The 15013-nt window shown below is 47.3% G+C and overlaps 1 protein-coding gene across 2 annotated transcripts; it reads left to right on the top strand.

Moving 5' to 3' along the window:
- Positions 1 to 1043: 1043 nt before the first annotated feature.
- On the top strand, positions 1044 to 13554 carry si:ch211-286b5.4 (afadin- and alpha-actinin-binding protein). 2 transcript variants are annotated; one of them, XM_029774147.1, is made up of 12 exons: positions 1044 to 1188; positions 1714 to 1832; positions 2528 to 2596; positions 2685 to 2808; positions 5187 to 5256; positions 5397 to 5517; positions 8117 to 8270; positions 8430 to 8533; positions 10379 to 10540; positions 10882 to 10993; positions 12776 to 12959; positions 13325 to 13554. In XM_029774147.1, the coding sequence occupies exons 1-12, from the start codon at positions 1119 to 1121 to the stop codon at positions 13422 to 13424; spliced, it is 1389 nt and encodes a 462-aa protein (XP_029630007.1). In that variant the 5' UTR covers positions 1044 to 1118; the 3' UTR covers positions 13425 to 13554. The 2 variants fall into 2 exon arrangements, with proteins under 2 accessions (XP_029630007.1, XP_029630006.1); XM_029774146.1 differs by having other exon boundaries at positions 13322 to 13554.
- Positions 13555 to 15013: the final 1459 nt, after the last annotated feature.

The raw sequence follows: 15013 nt of genomic DNA, 5'->3' as shown, positions 1-15013 counted from the left end.
CCTGCTCAGATGTTGCATGCATCAACCAATGGTTGCGTGCAATGTCATCAACTGTGCTGTCGGGTACCAGATTGCTGTTACGTGGTTAGCTGATACACATTGTATTCTGTAGCGTTAAGAATTCCCTTCACTGCAACTAAGGGGCCTAGCTCGAACCATGAAAAACAGCCCCAGACCATTATTCCTCCACCAAACTTTACAGTTGTCACTATGCATTCAGGCAGGTAGCGTTCTCCTGGCATCCGGCAAACCCAGATTTGCCCGTCGGACTTCCAAATGGTGAAGTGGGATTCATCACTCCAGAGAAAGTGTTTCCACTGCTCCAGAGTCCAATGGCGGAGAGCTTTACACCACTCCAGCCGACGCTTGGCATTGTGTACTTGGCAGTGGGAACCCATTTCATGAAGCTCCCGTCGAACAGTTATTGTGCTGCCGTTGCTTCCAGGGGCAGCTTGGAACTCGTTACTTAGTGTTGCAACCGAGGACAGACCATTTTGACGCACTTCAACACTCAGGGGTCTCGTTCTGTGAGCTTGTGTGGCCTACCACTTCACGGCTGAGCCGTTGTTGCTCCTAGACGTTTCCACTTCACAATAACAACAACAACAACACTTACAGTTGTTGGAAAGGAGGCATTCTATGACGGTGCCACGTTGAAAGTCACTGAGCTCTTCAGTAAAGCCATTCTACTGCCAATGTTTCTCTATGGAGATTGCATGGCTGTGTGCTCAATTTTATACGCCTGTCAGCAACAGGTGTGGCTGAAATAGCCAAATCCACTAATTTTGGTGTCCACATACTTTTGTATATATAGTGTACGTAAAATACCTATCCAGGCATTGTAAGGTCTGTTATGCGTCAGCAATACCAATAACTGAGCAGAGGAACACGACCAAACAGTATGAAAAAAGAATGCTGTGAGCATGTCAATCAAGGAGGTTATTGATTAGCTGAAATGCTAGCACCTGGTTGCACTTTCCAGCTGGCAATTAAAGATGGCTGCCAATGAAGTAGCAGACCTCTCTGCTCAGGTAGAACGGCCAACACAACACCTACAGTACACACACCTGAATACCTGTTAAGCTATTTACTGTCCGTGATAGCAAACGTTAACACAGATGGCTTCTAGATGTGGGCAGGGACAGGCAGCAGGATCCCAGCCCCAGAGAAGACGACAGGAGTGCTCAGGTAAAGTTTTTATATTAACACACACCTTGACGTGGGAGGAAAATCTACTGAACGTGGCCCCTTCTCTCACTTCTGCATCTATCTACCCAGTACTTGACTTGGGCAGGAGCTCACGGGAGCTGAGTACCGGCACCTCAAATGTTCTACTGCTTGAGCTCCTGTTCCTCTTATAAAATATTAGTTCACAAGTATTGTGGAGCTCCTGCACCTAAATATAAACAGTACTGTCACCTAAAATGAGTACCGGAACCTATTTCAGTCCAAGTCAAGCACTGTATACCTCTTTCCCTCATCTCACCGGCCGTGATTGGGAGTCCCATAGGGCGGCGCTCAATTGGCCCAACGTCGTGTAGGCCGTCATTGTAAATAATTGTTTGTTCTTAACTGACTTGCCTAGTTTAATAAAAAATAATCTCTTACTCCTTTTCCCCTCCCCCTCTCCACTAATACCACCATCCAATCCCCTCCCTCTTTCCACTCATACCACCCTCCAATCCCCTCCCTCTCCTCTCTCTCTGTCCCCAGACCTCCAGGACACATACCTCCTCCATGGGGAGCCAAACCCTCCTCTCAGTAACCTGTCTCTCCATGCCTCCTGGTGGTCCGGCAGGGACGAGCACAGAGAGACTGGGTCCTCCCTTGGGGTAAGCTTGTGCGTGTGGTGTGTACTTAACAAATAAACATTGTGTGTTTGAGAGTCAGTCAGTCAGGTGAGAATGTGAGTGATAGAATAGTGTCTTTTCTGGGTTAACGACTTATGCCAGCAGCATCCCACTGCTGGCTTCCATAGCACCCTGCATCCCACTGCTGGCTTCCATAGCACCCTGCATCCCACTGCTGGCTTCCATAGCACCCTGCATCCCACTGCTGGCTTGCTTCTGAAGCTAAGCAGGGTTGGTCCTGGATGGGAGACCAGATGCTGCTGAAGTGGTGTTGAAGAACCAATAGGACCCACTCTTTCCTCTGGTCTAAAAAATATCCCAATGCCCCAGGGCAGTGATTGAGGACATTGCCCTGTGCTGTCTTTCGGATGGGACATATGTACCTCTGCCTAAACATCAGCGCTACAGGTAACTTCCACAAAGCTGTGAACGATCTGAGAGACAAGGCAAGAAGATCCCATGGGCCTTATCATAAGAGTAGGGGTGTTAACCCTGGTGTCCTGGCTAAATACCCAATCTGGCCCCCATACCATCATGGCCCCTAATCATCCCCAGCTTAGAAATGGCTCCTTCGTCCCCTCCCTCCGTTCCCCAGGTCGTTGCTGTAAATGAGAATGTGATCTCCGTTAACTTACCTGGTAAAATATGGGTTGATAAAGGAAGTATTTTGTTCACAGGAGCAACTGGTTGAGAGAAATCAGCACGTTGCCAGACTACAGGAAGCACTGAGACGCGAGCGAGAGAAGGTGTGTCTCATGTATCACGAGTTTGATGGAAAATATCAACCATGTTGATGAATAACCTTTTCCCTCTTTTCTCTTTCACACACTGAAGGGTTCCAGCCTGCAGTCTCGGTGTAATCAGCAGGGGTCAGAGTTGAGGCGTAGAGAGCAGCACAGCGCCAGACTGAAGGAGAGACTAACCCAACTTGCAGAGAGACACAGAGAGAGAGGAGCCTGTAAGGATCTGTCTAACCAGCTCTCACACTTAATGTGCTCGCTCATATTCTATACCACTCTATCTTTCTCTCTAAATTTCTCCCAGTCTCACACCCACACCGTTCTATCACTCTCCTTGTACCTACCTATTGTAATGACCTCTGCACAGAGGGAGAGGGCTTCAAAGGCCTCTGCATTTGGGTGGGGGAGGCTGTGAAACTCTCCTGCCATTGTTGGACTCATGGACTTTGACACCTCACTTCACACCTCAGTGCTAATTGAAGTTGCTAGCAACCAAGGTAACCTTAGCATTCAGTCCTTATAAATAAATTACAGTAATATATTTTACTTTTTCTTATTGGCTTTAAGGATCTGCCCTTTTTTTCAATTTTTGCCTAAAATGACCCAAATCTAACTGCCTGTAGCTCAGGAACTGAAGCAAGGATACACATGCCTGATACCATCTGAAAGGAAACAGTTTGTGGAAATGTGAAATGAATGTAGGAGAATATAACACATTAGATCTGGTAAAGTTCTTTTTGTACCATCTTTGAAATGCAAGAGAAAGGCCATAATGTATTATTCCAGCCCAGGTGCAATTTAGATTTTGGCCACTAGATGGCAGCAGTATATGTGCATTATTTGACTTATCCAATGAATCATTGAATTTCTGTTCGAAATGTTGTATCAAGACTGCCCAAATGTGCCTAATTTGTTTAACAACTTTTCCAGTTCAAAACTGTGCACTCTCCTCAAACAATGGCATGGTATTATTTCACTGTATAGCTACTGTAATTTGGACAGTGCAGTTAGATTAACAAGAATTTAAGCTTTCAGCTATGTCTGTGTCCTGGGAAATTTTCTTGTTACTTACAACCTCAGGCTAATCGCATTAGCCTATGTTAGCTCAACTGTCCTGCGGGGGACCCACCAATCCTGTAGAGGTTTTGAAAGTAACTTCAGACTAAACATGATTAGCTCTCTCTCAATTCAATTTCAATTTAAGGGGCTTTATTAGCATGGGAAACATGTTCACATGTGAAACATAATTAAACAAAAGTGAAATTAACAATACAAAAATGTACAGTGAACATTACACTCAAGTTACTAAAGAAGACATTTCAGGTCACAAATCTTGCTGCTGTGATGGCAGCAGTATTTCACCCAATAGATATGGGAGTTTATCAATATTGGGTTTGTTTACAAATTCTTTGGATCTGTGTAATCTGAGGGAAATATGTGTCTCTAATATGGTCATACATTGGGCAGGAGGTTAGGAAGTGCAGCTCAGTTTCAACGTAATTTTGTGGGCAGTGTGCACATAGCCTGTCTTCTCTTGAGAGCCATGTCTGCCTACGGCGGCCTTTCTCAATAGCAAGGCTATGCTCACTGAGTCTGTACATAGTCAAAGCTTTCCTTAATATTGGGTCAGTCACAGTGGTCAGGTATTCTGCCACTGTGTACTCTCTGTTTAGGGCCAAATAGCATTCTAGTTTGCTTAGTTTTTTTGTTAATTACTTGACACATTAGAAATAATTATTTTTGTTTTCTCATGATTTGGTTGGGTCTAATTGTGTTGCTGTACTGGGGTCTGTGGGGTGTGTTTGTGTTTGTGAACACAGCCCCAGGACCAGCTTGCTTAGCGGATTCTTCTCCAGGTCCATATCTCTGTAGGTGATGGCTTTGTTTGGGAATCGCTTCCTTTTAGGTGGTTGTAGAATTTAACGTCTCTTTTCTGGATTTTGATAATTGGCGGGTATCAACCTAATTCTGCTATGCATGTATTTAGTGTTCTACTTTGTACACAGAGGATATTTTTGCAGAATCTCAATTTTGTGTTTGTCCCATTTTGTGAATTCTTGTTTGGTGAGCAGACCTCACAACCATAAAGGGCAATGGGTTCTATAACTGATTCAAGTATTTTTAGCCAGATCCTAATTGGTATGTCGAATTTTATGTTCCTTTTGATGGCATTGAAGGCCCTTGCCTTGTCTCTCAGATCGTTCATAGCTTAGTGGTAGTTACCTGTGGCGCTGATGTTTAGGCAAAGGTATGTATAGTTTTTTTGTGTGCTCTAGGGCAACGGTGTCTAGATGAAATTTGTATTTGTGGGCCTGGTGACTGGACCTTTTGGAATGCCATTATTTTTGTCTTACTGGGATTTACTGTCAGGGCCCAGGTCTGGCAGAATCTGTGCAGAAGATCATGGTGCTGCTGTAGGCCCTCCTTGGTTGGTGAAAAATGCACCAGGTCATCAGGAAACAGTTGACGTTTGACTTTGGATTCTAGTAGGGTGAGGCCGGGTGCTGCAGACTGTTCTAGTGCCCTCGCCACATCTTTGATATGTTGAAGAAGGCGGGGCTTAACTGCATCCCTGTCTCTCTCCCGCTCTTTGTAGCCATGGAGCTGTTGAACCCGTTGCCCAGAGGTCAGGTGAAGAGGGACAGACAAGCCAGGACCAACAGAAGGTAAGAGGCTGAGTCCAAAATGGCACCCTATTCCCATTATAGTGCACTACTGGGGCTGTAGACTCAGGTTGGGACACCAGAGGTCACCTATTCTGATCCAGCCCAGCACTAATGCACCTGATTTAACCTTCACACACCAGGAAGGAGGAGGCAGCGCTACGTGTGATGCTGGAGCGGCGAGAGGCGGAGTTAAGGGAGGCCATGAAGCTCCGACACAAACTCACCACGCTACTGCACGCGCTCAGAGCAGACATGGAACGGGTTAGAAGGCTCCTATAGCTCAGAGCAGACACGGACCGGGTTAGACGGCTCCTATAGCTCAGAGCAGACACGGACCGGGTTAGACGGCTCCTATAGCTCAGAGCAGACACGGACCGGGTTAGACGGCTCCTATAGCTCAGAGCAGACACGGACCGGGTTAGACGGCTCCTATAGCTCAGAGCAGACACGGACCGGGTTAGACAGCTCCTATAGCTCAGAGCAGACACGGACCGGGTTAGACGGCTCCTATAGCTCAGAGCAGACACGGACCGGGTTAGACGGCTCCTATAGCTCAGAGCAGACACGGACCGGGTTAGACGGCTCCTATAGCTCAGAGCAGACACGGACCGGGTTAGACAGCTCCTATAGCTCAGAGCAGACATGGACCGGGTTAGACGGCTCCTATAGCTCAGAGCAGACACGGACCGGGTTAGACGGCTCCTATAGCTCAGAGCAGGGTTAAGGTGGCCCTAGACACTGTTTTGTATTTCTTCCACTAATGATTAAGGTTATGATTGGGGGAGGGGATGCTGGTCCTAGATCTGTACCTAGGGGAAACCCCTCCAGGTGTGTTTCCTGGTCCTAGATCTGTGCCTAGGGGAAACCCCTCCAGGTGTGTTTCCTGGTCCTAGATCTGTGCCTAGGGGAAACCCCTCCAGGTGTGTTTCCTGGTCCTAGATCTGTGCCTAGGGGAAACCCCTCCAGGTGTGTTTCCTGGTCCTAGATCTGTGCCTAGGGGAAACCCCTCCAGGTGTGCTTCCTGGTCCTAGATCTGTGCCTAGGGGAAACCCCTCCAGGTGTGTTTCCTGGTCCTAGATCTGTGCCTAGGGGAAACCCCTCCAGGTGTGTTTCCTGGTCCTAGATCTGTGCCTAGGGGAAACCCCTCCAGGTGTGTTTCCTGGTCCTAGATCTGTGCCTAGGGGAAACCCCTCCAGGTGGGTTTCCTGGTCCTAGATCTGTGCCTAGGGGAAACCCCTCCAGGTGGGTTTCCTGGTCCTAGATCTGTACCTGGGGAAACCCCTCCAGGTGTGTTTTCTGGTCCTAGATCTGTACCTGGGGAAACCCCTCCAGGTGTGTTTCCTGGTCCTAGATCTGTGCCTAGGGGAAACCCCTCCAGGTGTGTTTCCTGGTCCTAGATCTGTGCCTAGGGGAAACCCCTCCAGGTGTGTTTCCTGGTCCTAGATCTGTGCCTAGGGGAAACCCCTCCAGGTGTGTTTCCTGGTCCTAGATCTGTGCCTAGGGGAAACCCCTCCAGGTGTGTTTCCTGGTCCTAGATCTGTACCTAGGGGAAACCCCTCCAGGTGTGTTTCCTGGTCCTAGATCTGTACCTAGGGGAAACCCCTCCAGGTGTGTTTCCTGGTCCTGGGGAGAGGTCTCCACCAAAGGGGTGCACTTTATTTTTGCCTCAGCACTAACACATCCTGGTTCCCAGGACCAGGATTGGGGAACACTCAGTGGTGGAAAATGTACCCAATTTTCCTACTTGAGTAAAAGTAAAGATACTTGAGTCATGTCTTTAAAAAAAAAAGGTAAGTCACCCAGTAAAATACTACTTGAGTGAAAGTATTTGGTTTTAAATATACTTAAGTATGAAAACTCAAAGTATAAATCATTAGTTTTTTTTAATTTATGGATAGCCAGGGTCACAGTATAACATTCAAACATCATTTACAAACGAAGCATGTGTGTTTAGTGAGTCCTCCAGATCAGAGTCAGTAGGGATGACCAGGGATGTTCTCTGTTTAGTGAGTCCTCCAGATCAGAGGCAGTAGGGATGACCAGGGATGTTCTCTGTTTAGTGAGTCCTCCAGATCAGAGGCAGTAGGGATGACCAGGGATGTTCTCTACTACTGAGCATTCAAAATGTAACAAGTACTTTTGGGTATCAGGGAAAATGTAAGACATCCATTATTTTCTTAGGAATGTAGTGGAGTAAAAGTAGTCAAAAATATAAATGGTAAAGATACCCCAAAAAAACGTTATACTTAAGTACTTTACACCACTGGAAGCACTGCTGTAGCCCCTACAACCCTTCATAGTGCCCAGATCTGAGAGGACTAGATGTGTGGAAGCAGTAGAGCAACAACTTAATAACCCTCCTATCAAGTCCCTTCAGATGGTGCGGGAGGAAAAAGCTACAGATGGTGAGGTCTTGGGGTGGGAGGAAGGGGCAGGGTCTTGGGGTGGGAGGAAGGGGCAGGGTCTTGGGGTGGGAGGAAGGGGCAGGGTCTTGGGGTGGGAGGAAGGGGCAGGGTCTTGGGGTGGGAGGAAGGGGCAGGGTCTTGGGGCGGGAGGAAGGGGCAGGGTCTTGGGGTGGGAGGAAGGGGCAGGGTCTTGGGGTGGGAGGAAGGGGCTACAGATGGGAACTGGAACTTGGGCACGGTCAGCAGGAGACAACATTTTGGAACGTTCAGCTATAAACATGTCACGTAGAACTAACATGCCTCTCGATACATAGAATAAGGAATCATGTCAGCTCTATTCATGGCATTTCTATCTGCAATATTCAGCAACATTTGGCAACTGAACCCAAGCCTGGGTATAGTGAGAGGATTGAGCTGATTGGCCGAAAGCTACTACTTTGTCACTTTTCCCACAGACCCTATTGGACACTGTGGGTGACCAGGAAGAGGACAGAGACAACGCCAAGATGCTGGTCCAGTCAGAGGAGTCCCTGGGCGACCATGTGACAGGGGGTGTGGTCCAGGGATGGAAGAGTGTGCAGAGGAGACTAGGGGACCTCCTGAGTCAGGGTGAGAGGGGATGAAGCACGAAATGGCACCGTATTCCCTATGGAGTGCACCACTTATGAACATAGGGCCATTTCGGCTGCACATAGCGACTTGTAGGAGAAAAACATGAATTTGTTTATGACTAAAGAAATATTCAGTGGTTTTTGTGTGTGTGTATAGGTCACGTGGCTGTGGGGACTGACCAGGATAAGCTCTTGGCCCAGCTAGAGACAGAGTTGGATCAGAGTCAACAGCTGGTCAAACTGCAGCAGCATCTACTACAGGTGGACTACACCCACTACAATGTTACAGCTCGTTACTAAAGAAACCGACACGCGCTACAATGTTACGGCTCGTTACTAAAGAAACCGACACACGCTACAATGTTACGGCTCGTTACTAAAGAAACCGACGCGCTACAATGTTACGGCTCGTTACTAAAGAAACCGACACGCGCTACAATGTTACGGCTAGTTACTAAAGAAACCGACACGCGCTACAATGTTACGGCTCGTTACTAAAGAAACCGAGACGCTACGGCTCGTTACTAAAGAAACCGACACGCTACAATGTTACGGCTCGTTACTAAAGAAACCGACACGCTACAATGTTACGGCTCGTTACTAAAGAAACCGACACGCTACAATGTTACGGCTCGTTACTAAAGAAACCGACACGCGCTACAATGTTACGGCTCGTTACTAAAGAAACCGACACACACTGGGGTTCATAGAAACACACAGGTATGTGTCCAGCTGGGTTCAAACCCGTGAAACAGAGGAATGTTAATCCGCTGAGCTAGTCTAGGCAGTAACTTGGCAGCTAATGCAAGCTTTGAAATTTCGGACAAAGTTACTTAGTCATCTTTCTCTCTGGTTCTCCGTGTCATCCCCCTCTCTCCATGTCCTCTACCTCTCTCCATGTCCTCTACCTCTCTCCATGTCCTCTACCTCTCTCCATGTCCTCTACCTCTCTCCATGTCCTCTACCTCTCTCCATGTCCTCTACCTCTCTCCATGTCCTCTACCTCTCTCCATGTCCTCTACCTCTCTCCATGTCCTCTACCTCTCTCCATGCCCTCTACCTCTCTCCATGCCCTCTACCTCTCTCCATGTCCTCTACCTCTCTCCATGCCCTCTACCTCTCTCCATGTCCTCTACCTCTCTCCATGTCCTCTACCTCTCTCCATGTCCTCTACTCTCTCTCCATGTCCGCTACCCTCTCTCCCGGGCCTCTTAGCCGCTTCTTCCATGTCCTCTACCTCTCTCTTCCATGGCCTCTACCTCCTCTCCATTGCCCTCTACCTCTCTCCATGCCCTCGTACCCTCTCTCCAATGCCCTCTACCTCTCTCTCATGCCATCGACCTCTCTCTCCATGTGCCCTCTACTCTCTTCTCCAGGCCCGCTACCTCTCTCCAGGCCCTCTAACCTCTCTCCATGCCCTCTACCTTACCTCCTCCATGCCCTCTACCCTCTCGCCATGTTGCCCTCGAAACCTCTCTCCATGATGTCCCTCTAACCTCTCATCCATGCCCTCTATCTCTCTTCCATGCCCTCTAACCTCTCTTCCATGCTGACTCCATGGCCTCTCTCATGCCCTAAATCCTCTCGCCAATGCCCTCTACCTCTCTCCATGCCCTCTAACATCTCTCCATATGCCCTCTAACCTCTCTCCATGCCCTCTACCTCTCTCCATGCCCTCTACCTCTCTCCATGCCCTCTACCTCTCTCCATGCCCTCTACCTCTCTCCATGCCCTCTACCTCTCTCCATGCCCTCTACCTCTCTCCATGCCCTCTACCTCTCTCCATGCCCTCTACCTCTCTCCATGCCCTCTACCTCTCTCCATGCCCTCTACCTCTCTCCATGCCCTCTACCCTCTCTCCATGCCCTCTACCTCTCTCCATGCCCTCTACCTCTCTCCATGCCCTCTACCCTCTCTCCATGCCCTCTACCTCTCTCCATGCCCTCTACCTCTCTCCATGCCCTCTACCTCTCTCCATGCCCTCTACCTCTCTCCATGCCCTCTACCTCTCTCCATGCCCTCTACCTCTCTCCATGCCCTATCTCCTCTCCTCCATCTCTACCTACCTTCCCTCACCATCTCTCCATGTCATCTCCCCCTCCCCAGGACAGTGTGATCACTCCGGTCCCAGCCGCTCTGACAGACTGCTACTTCCTGGAAGAGTGGGAGCGGCTTCAGGGCGGCTGGGCGGAGCTAGAACACCAGAAGCGGAGCTTCCATAGGGAGAGACGGGCCTTCACCAACGCCGCTATCCGATTGGGCCACGAGGTGAGGGGCGGGAGAGACAGGAAGGGGGAGGGAGTGAAAACGGTCTCCTTGGATTGAAAGATTAGAGGGATGGGTGGTTAGGGAAACGGGGATACCAAGTCAGTTGTACAACTGAATGCAGTCACCTGAAATGTGTCTTCTGCATTTAACCCAACCCCTCTTAGTGAAGTGTTTGACTGTGGTTATTTTATTATGTACTTACAGTGTGTCTCAAATCAATTCAAAGTTTTATTGGTCACATACACATGGTTAGCAGATGTTGGATGTTATTGCGAGTGAAGCGAAATGCTTGTAATACATACAATAAATACTGCAAAGTGTCTGCCTGCGTGTGTGTGTAGAGGCGTGAGTTTGAGCAGCAGAGGGCCTGTGTGGTGAAGCAGCAGTATCTGTTTGACTCTCCATTGGGGAAGACGTTGCAGCGTCACAACAGGAGAGAGAGCACCGTCCTCAGTGAGTCAGCAACAATCTTGTTCTATTCATCTACTGAATATACATACATGACCAAAAGTATGTGGACACCTGTTGGTCGAACATCTCCTTCCAAAATAATGGTGATTAATATGGAGCTGCTATACCAGCATCCTCTCTTCTGGGAAGGCTTTCCACTAGATGTCGGAACATTGCTGCAGGGACTTGCTTCCATTCACCCACGAGCATTAGTGAGTTCGGACTCTGTTGGGCAATTAGGCCTGGCTCACAGTCGGCGTTACAATTGTTCCCAAAGGTGTTCGATGGGGTTGAGGTCAGGGCTCTGTGCAGGACAGTCAAGTTCTTCCACACCGATCTCGGCAAACCATTTCTGTATGGACCTTGCTTTGTGCACAGGGAAATTGTCATGCTGAAACAGGAAAGGGCCTTCCCCAAACTGTTGCCACAAAGTTGGAAGCACAGAATCGTCTAGAATGTCATTGTATGCTGTAGCGTTAATATTTCCCTTCACTGGAACTAAGGGGCCCGAACCATGAAAAACAGCCCCAGAACGTTATTCCTCCTCCTCTAAACTTTACAGTTGGCCCTATGCATTGGGGCAGGTAGCGTTCTCCTGGCATCCGCCAAACCCAGATTCGTCCATCGGACTCCCCGATGGTGAACTGTGATTCATCACTCTAGAGAACGTGTTTCCACTGCTCCAGAGTTTAATGACAGTGAGCTTTACACCACTCCAGCCGACGCTTGGCATTGTATATGGTGATCCTAAGCTTATGTGCGGCTGCTCGGCCATGGAAACCCATTTCCTGAAGCTCCCGACGAACAGTTCTTGTGCTGATGTTGCTTCTAGAGGCAGTTTGGAACTCAGTAGTGAGTGTTGCAACCGAGGACAGATGATTTTTCTCGCTACGTGCCTCTGCACTCGGTGGTCCCTTTCTGTGAGCTTGCGTGGCCTACCACTTTGCGGCTGAGCCGTTGTTGCTCCTAGATGTTTCCACTTCACAATAACAGCACTTAGAGTTGACCAGGGCAGCTCTAGCAGGGCAGAAATTTGATGAACTGACTTGTTGGAAAGGTGGCATCCTATGACTGTGCCATGTTGAAAGTCAGGGTTAGGCCATTCTACTGACAATGTTTGTCTATGAAGATTGCATGGCTCTGTGCTCGATTTTTATACACCTGTCAGCAACGGACATGTCTGAAAAAGCAGAAGCCACTAATTTGAAGGGGTGTCCACATACTTTTGTCATGTAGTGTATATTGGGGATTCCCGAGTGGCGCAGCGGTCTAAGGCACTGCATCTCAGTGCTTGATGCGTCACTACAGACACCCTGGTTTGATTCCAGGCTGTATCACAACCAGCCGTGATTGGGAGTCCCATAGGACGGCGCACAATTGGCCCAGCGTCGTCTGAGTTTGGATGGGGTAGGCCGTCATTGTAAATAAGAATTTGTTCTTATCTGACTTGCCTAGTTATATTTACAATTTTGGCCCATATAGCACAAACCCCTGAGGTGCCTTATTGCTATTATAAACTGGTTACCAATGTAATTACAACAGTAAATTGTACTTATTTTTTGTCAAACCCATGGTATACAGTCTGATATACCATGGCTTTCAGCCAATCAGTATTTAGGCTCCAACTATCCCGTTTATAATCAACAATGACCACTACATACTGCTAGATATTTGTAAAAGCTTTACTAGTTTGGTTTCAGCTATAGTTATTCCTTTACTAACAGGTTTGTCTATAGCGTCGTCTTTTAGTCACTTCAGGGGATTCGTGTGTGTGTACGCTCGCAGATCTCTCAGATTCTGATCACATGATCCTGTCCGGCTGCCGCCAGGCCACGCCCTCCTCCGCCGAGTCTGGGATCATGCCCTGGTTAGGGTCATCGGGGTCTCTGCAGGTTCATGGCAGGGTCAAAGTTAACACCCCCAGCACCCCAGAGCTCTACTCTGCCCTCCAACTGCCCTACAGCTGCAGGTCAGGCCCAGACATGTCCTGGCTCTGTTCCAAATGGCCCCCTATTCCCTATTTGGTGCTCTGTTATTGACCAGGGCCTGGTCAGAAGTAGGCCACTATATATGGAATGGGGTGTCATTTAAGATGTGGACCCTAGTTACTAACTGTTCAATCCATCCAGTCTTTGTCCTCTTTCTTCAATAAGATTTGATTTTAAACATCTTTTATTAATCATCCCCAAAGGGAAAATCATTATTAGGGATTGAGGTAATCACAGATACTATATGATTACAGATGGAATTTTGTTGTAGATTGGTGTGTGTGTGTGTGATAGATATCTAAATTCCGCCATTACCCCGCCCCCTCCCATCCCTCCAACCCAGCAGGTCCAGTGAGAGTGATGCTCAGTCAGAGTGCTGGGATGTGGGGGCAGAGAGGCTCCAGTTCGCCGCCCCTGGTACTCGCCTGGACTGGTCATTTCAGTAGGATGGCTGTTTATCTAGTTTCCATTGTATGTTTGTATAATATTGTCTTTCAGTTGTTCCTTTGTTTCTATTGTGTTTAATGAAATCGTTTTTTCAATGTGATTAATAAAGATGAATTGTTTGACACGTTCCTTCTCTACTCATGATTACTGGAATGATTCGATGAGCCAGGAGAAATGTTACAATAACTTAATGGTGGTAGTAGTGAAAAGCAAGTTAGTCGGAGCCGTTTTGAATTTTAACAGAGAAACAAGGCGACCTGCTCAGTGACATTTTGTTCTTAAAATAGGCTATTATAAAGCAGCTTCCTATAACTAAGATTTAGAAGTCCTATCAATTTAGACCCTAGAATAGATTCAACAGTTATATTTGAAGTTTTTTAATATTGTTGCGTTAAACTGTATCCAAAACAGTTCTTCTAAAATGACCAATTTTGCAGTTAGTTTGAAACCATTTGATTGGCTGTCGCGTGTCACGGACTCTGCACTGCTGGCGCACGACACCATCTGAATGGCTGCTTTCCAAAACACGGACAAGCCCAAAGATGCATGTTGTCAAACTTGTCTTCAGTTGAGTTCTCAATTAATTGAACCCATCTCATTGTTCAGAAGTTTAGACCCAGCGTTCTTTATTCTGGTACATTCTGATCGTTATCAGACACTAGTCTGTTGGGATATAAAAAATACAAGTGATAGTATGAACGCTATGATTTGTCAACTCCAAGACCTACCGCCTTACATGGAGTCCGAAAACAAGAGTTTCCAACCGTGGCGTGACTACATGAAGCTAGCTGACCTAGTGCGGGAGATGCAGTTAAGCAAGTTCACCCCAGAACCGTTAACCGTTGACGGTCATGACTCCGGGATATGCTCGACCATGGTGGAATTTGAAGAGTTCCCGCCGCGAGCCTTGCTGTCACCGATAACACCTGTGGCGACACCACCACTATGGCACGAAATGGAACCCCTGGATTCCGTCGTGATTTGTTTTATTTATTTCCTTTACTTTTTCTCGTGTGTTTTCAACTATTGTAGCTTATTTCTATGTATTTATGACGTGTGGTTTTTGATTATTTGCATGCACGTGTTCTTTACAATACATTTTGGGTTTGAGTTTTCTTTTTTTACTTTAAAGTGTAAATGTCTCTGTCTGTGACAAACTTACTGCTTCTTTACATGTTGCTGTGAGATTTTGTAAAACCTCAACCTCTTACTGTGTCAACTAATAAACCGCCCTTATCAACAAACTCACTGCAGAATTAGACGTTTATCCACGTTTCTCCCTGCTATTTTGGGAGGAAAAGCGGAAGTGTTGTCTTGTTTTGAGGCTTGTTTTCCTGACTTTAAAACGACATGCTCTAATCTAACTGTACATCTACAGTCTACAGGCCTAATATCACTATAAGAACATCGCTATTGACAACAACACAACTGCTAGTTTATGACGTGATGTGCAGAGCTACTTTGTATTTCTCATTTACCGTGCTAGCTACTATTTTAAACTGTTATACTTGTATTTTAATTACTTTAATAGATCTGTTATTTTTTTATTTTAAATTTTACTTTTCAACCTCGATGCCCTTTACATTGG

This window comes from Salmo trutta, chromosome 14 (genome assembly GCF_901001165.1).
Source record: "Salmo trutta chromosome 14, fSalTru1.1, whole genome shotgun sequence".
Lineage (NCBI taxonomy): Eukaryota > Metazoa > Chordata > Actinopteri > Salmoniformes > Salmonidae > Salmo > Salmo trutta.
Note: the sequence above shows the minus strand (reverse complement) of the source record. Positions and strands in the feature narration are given on the sequence as shown.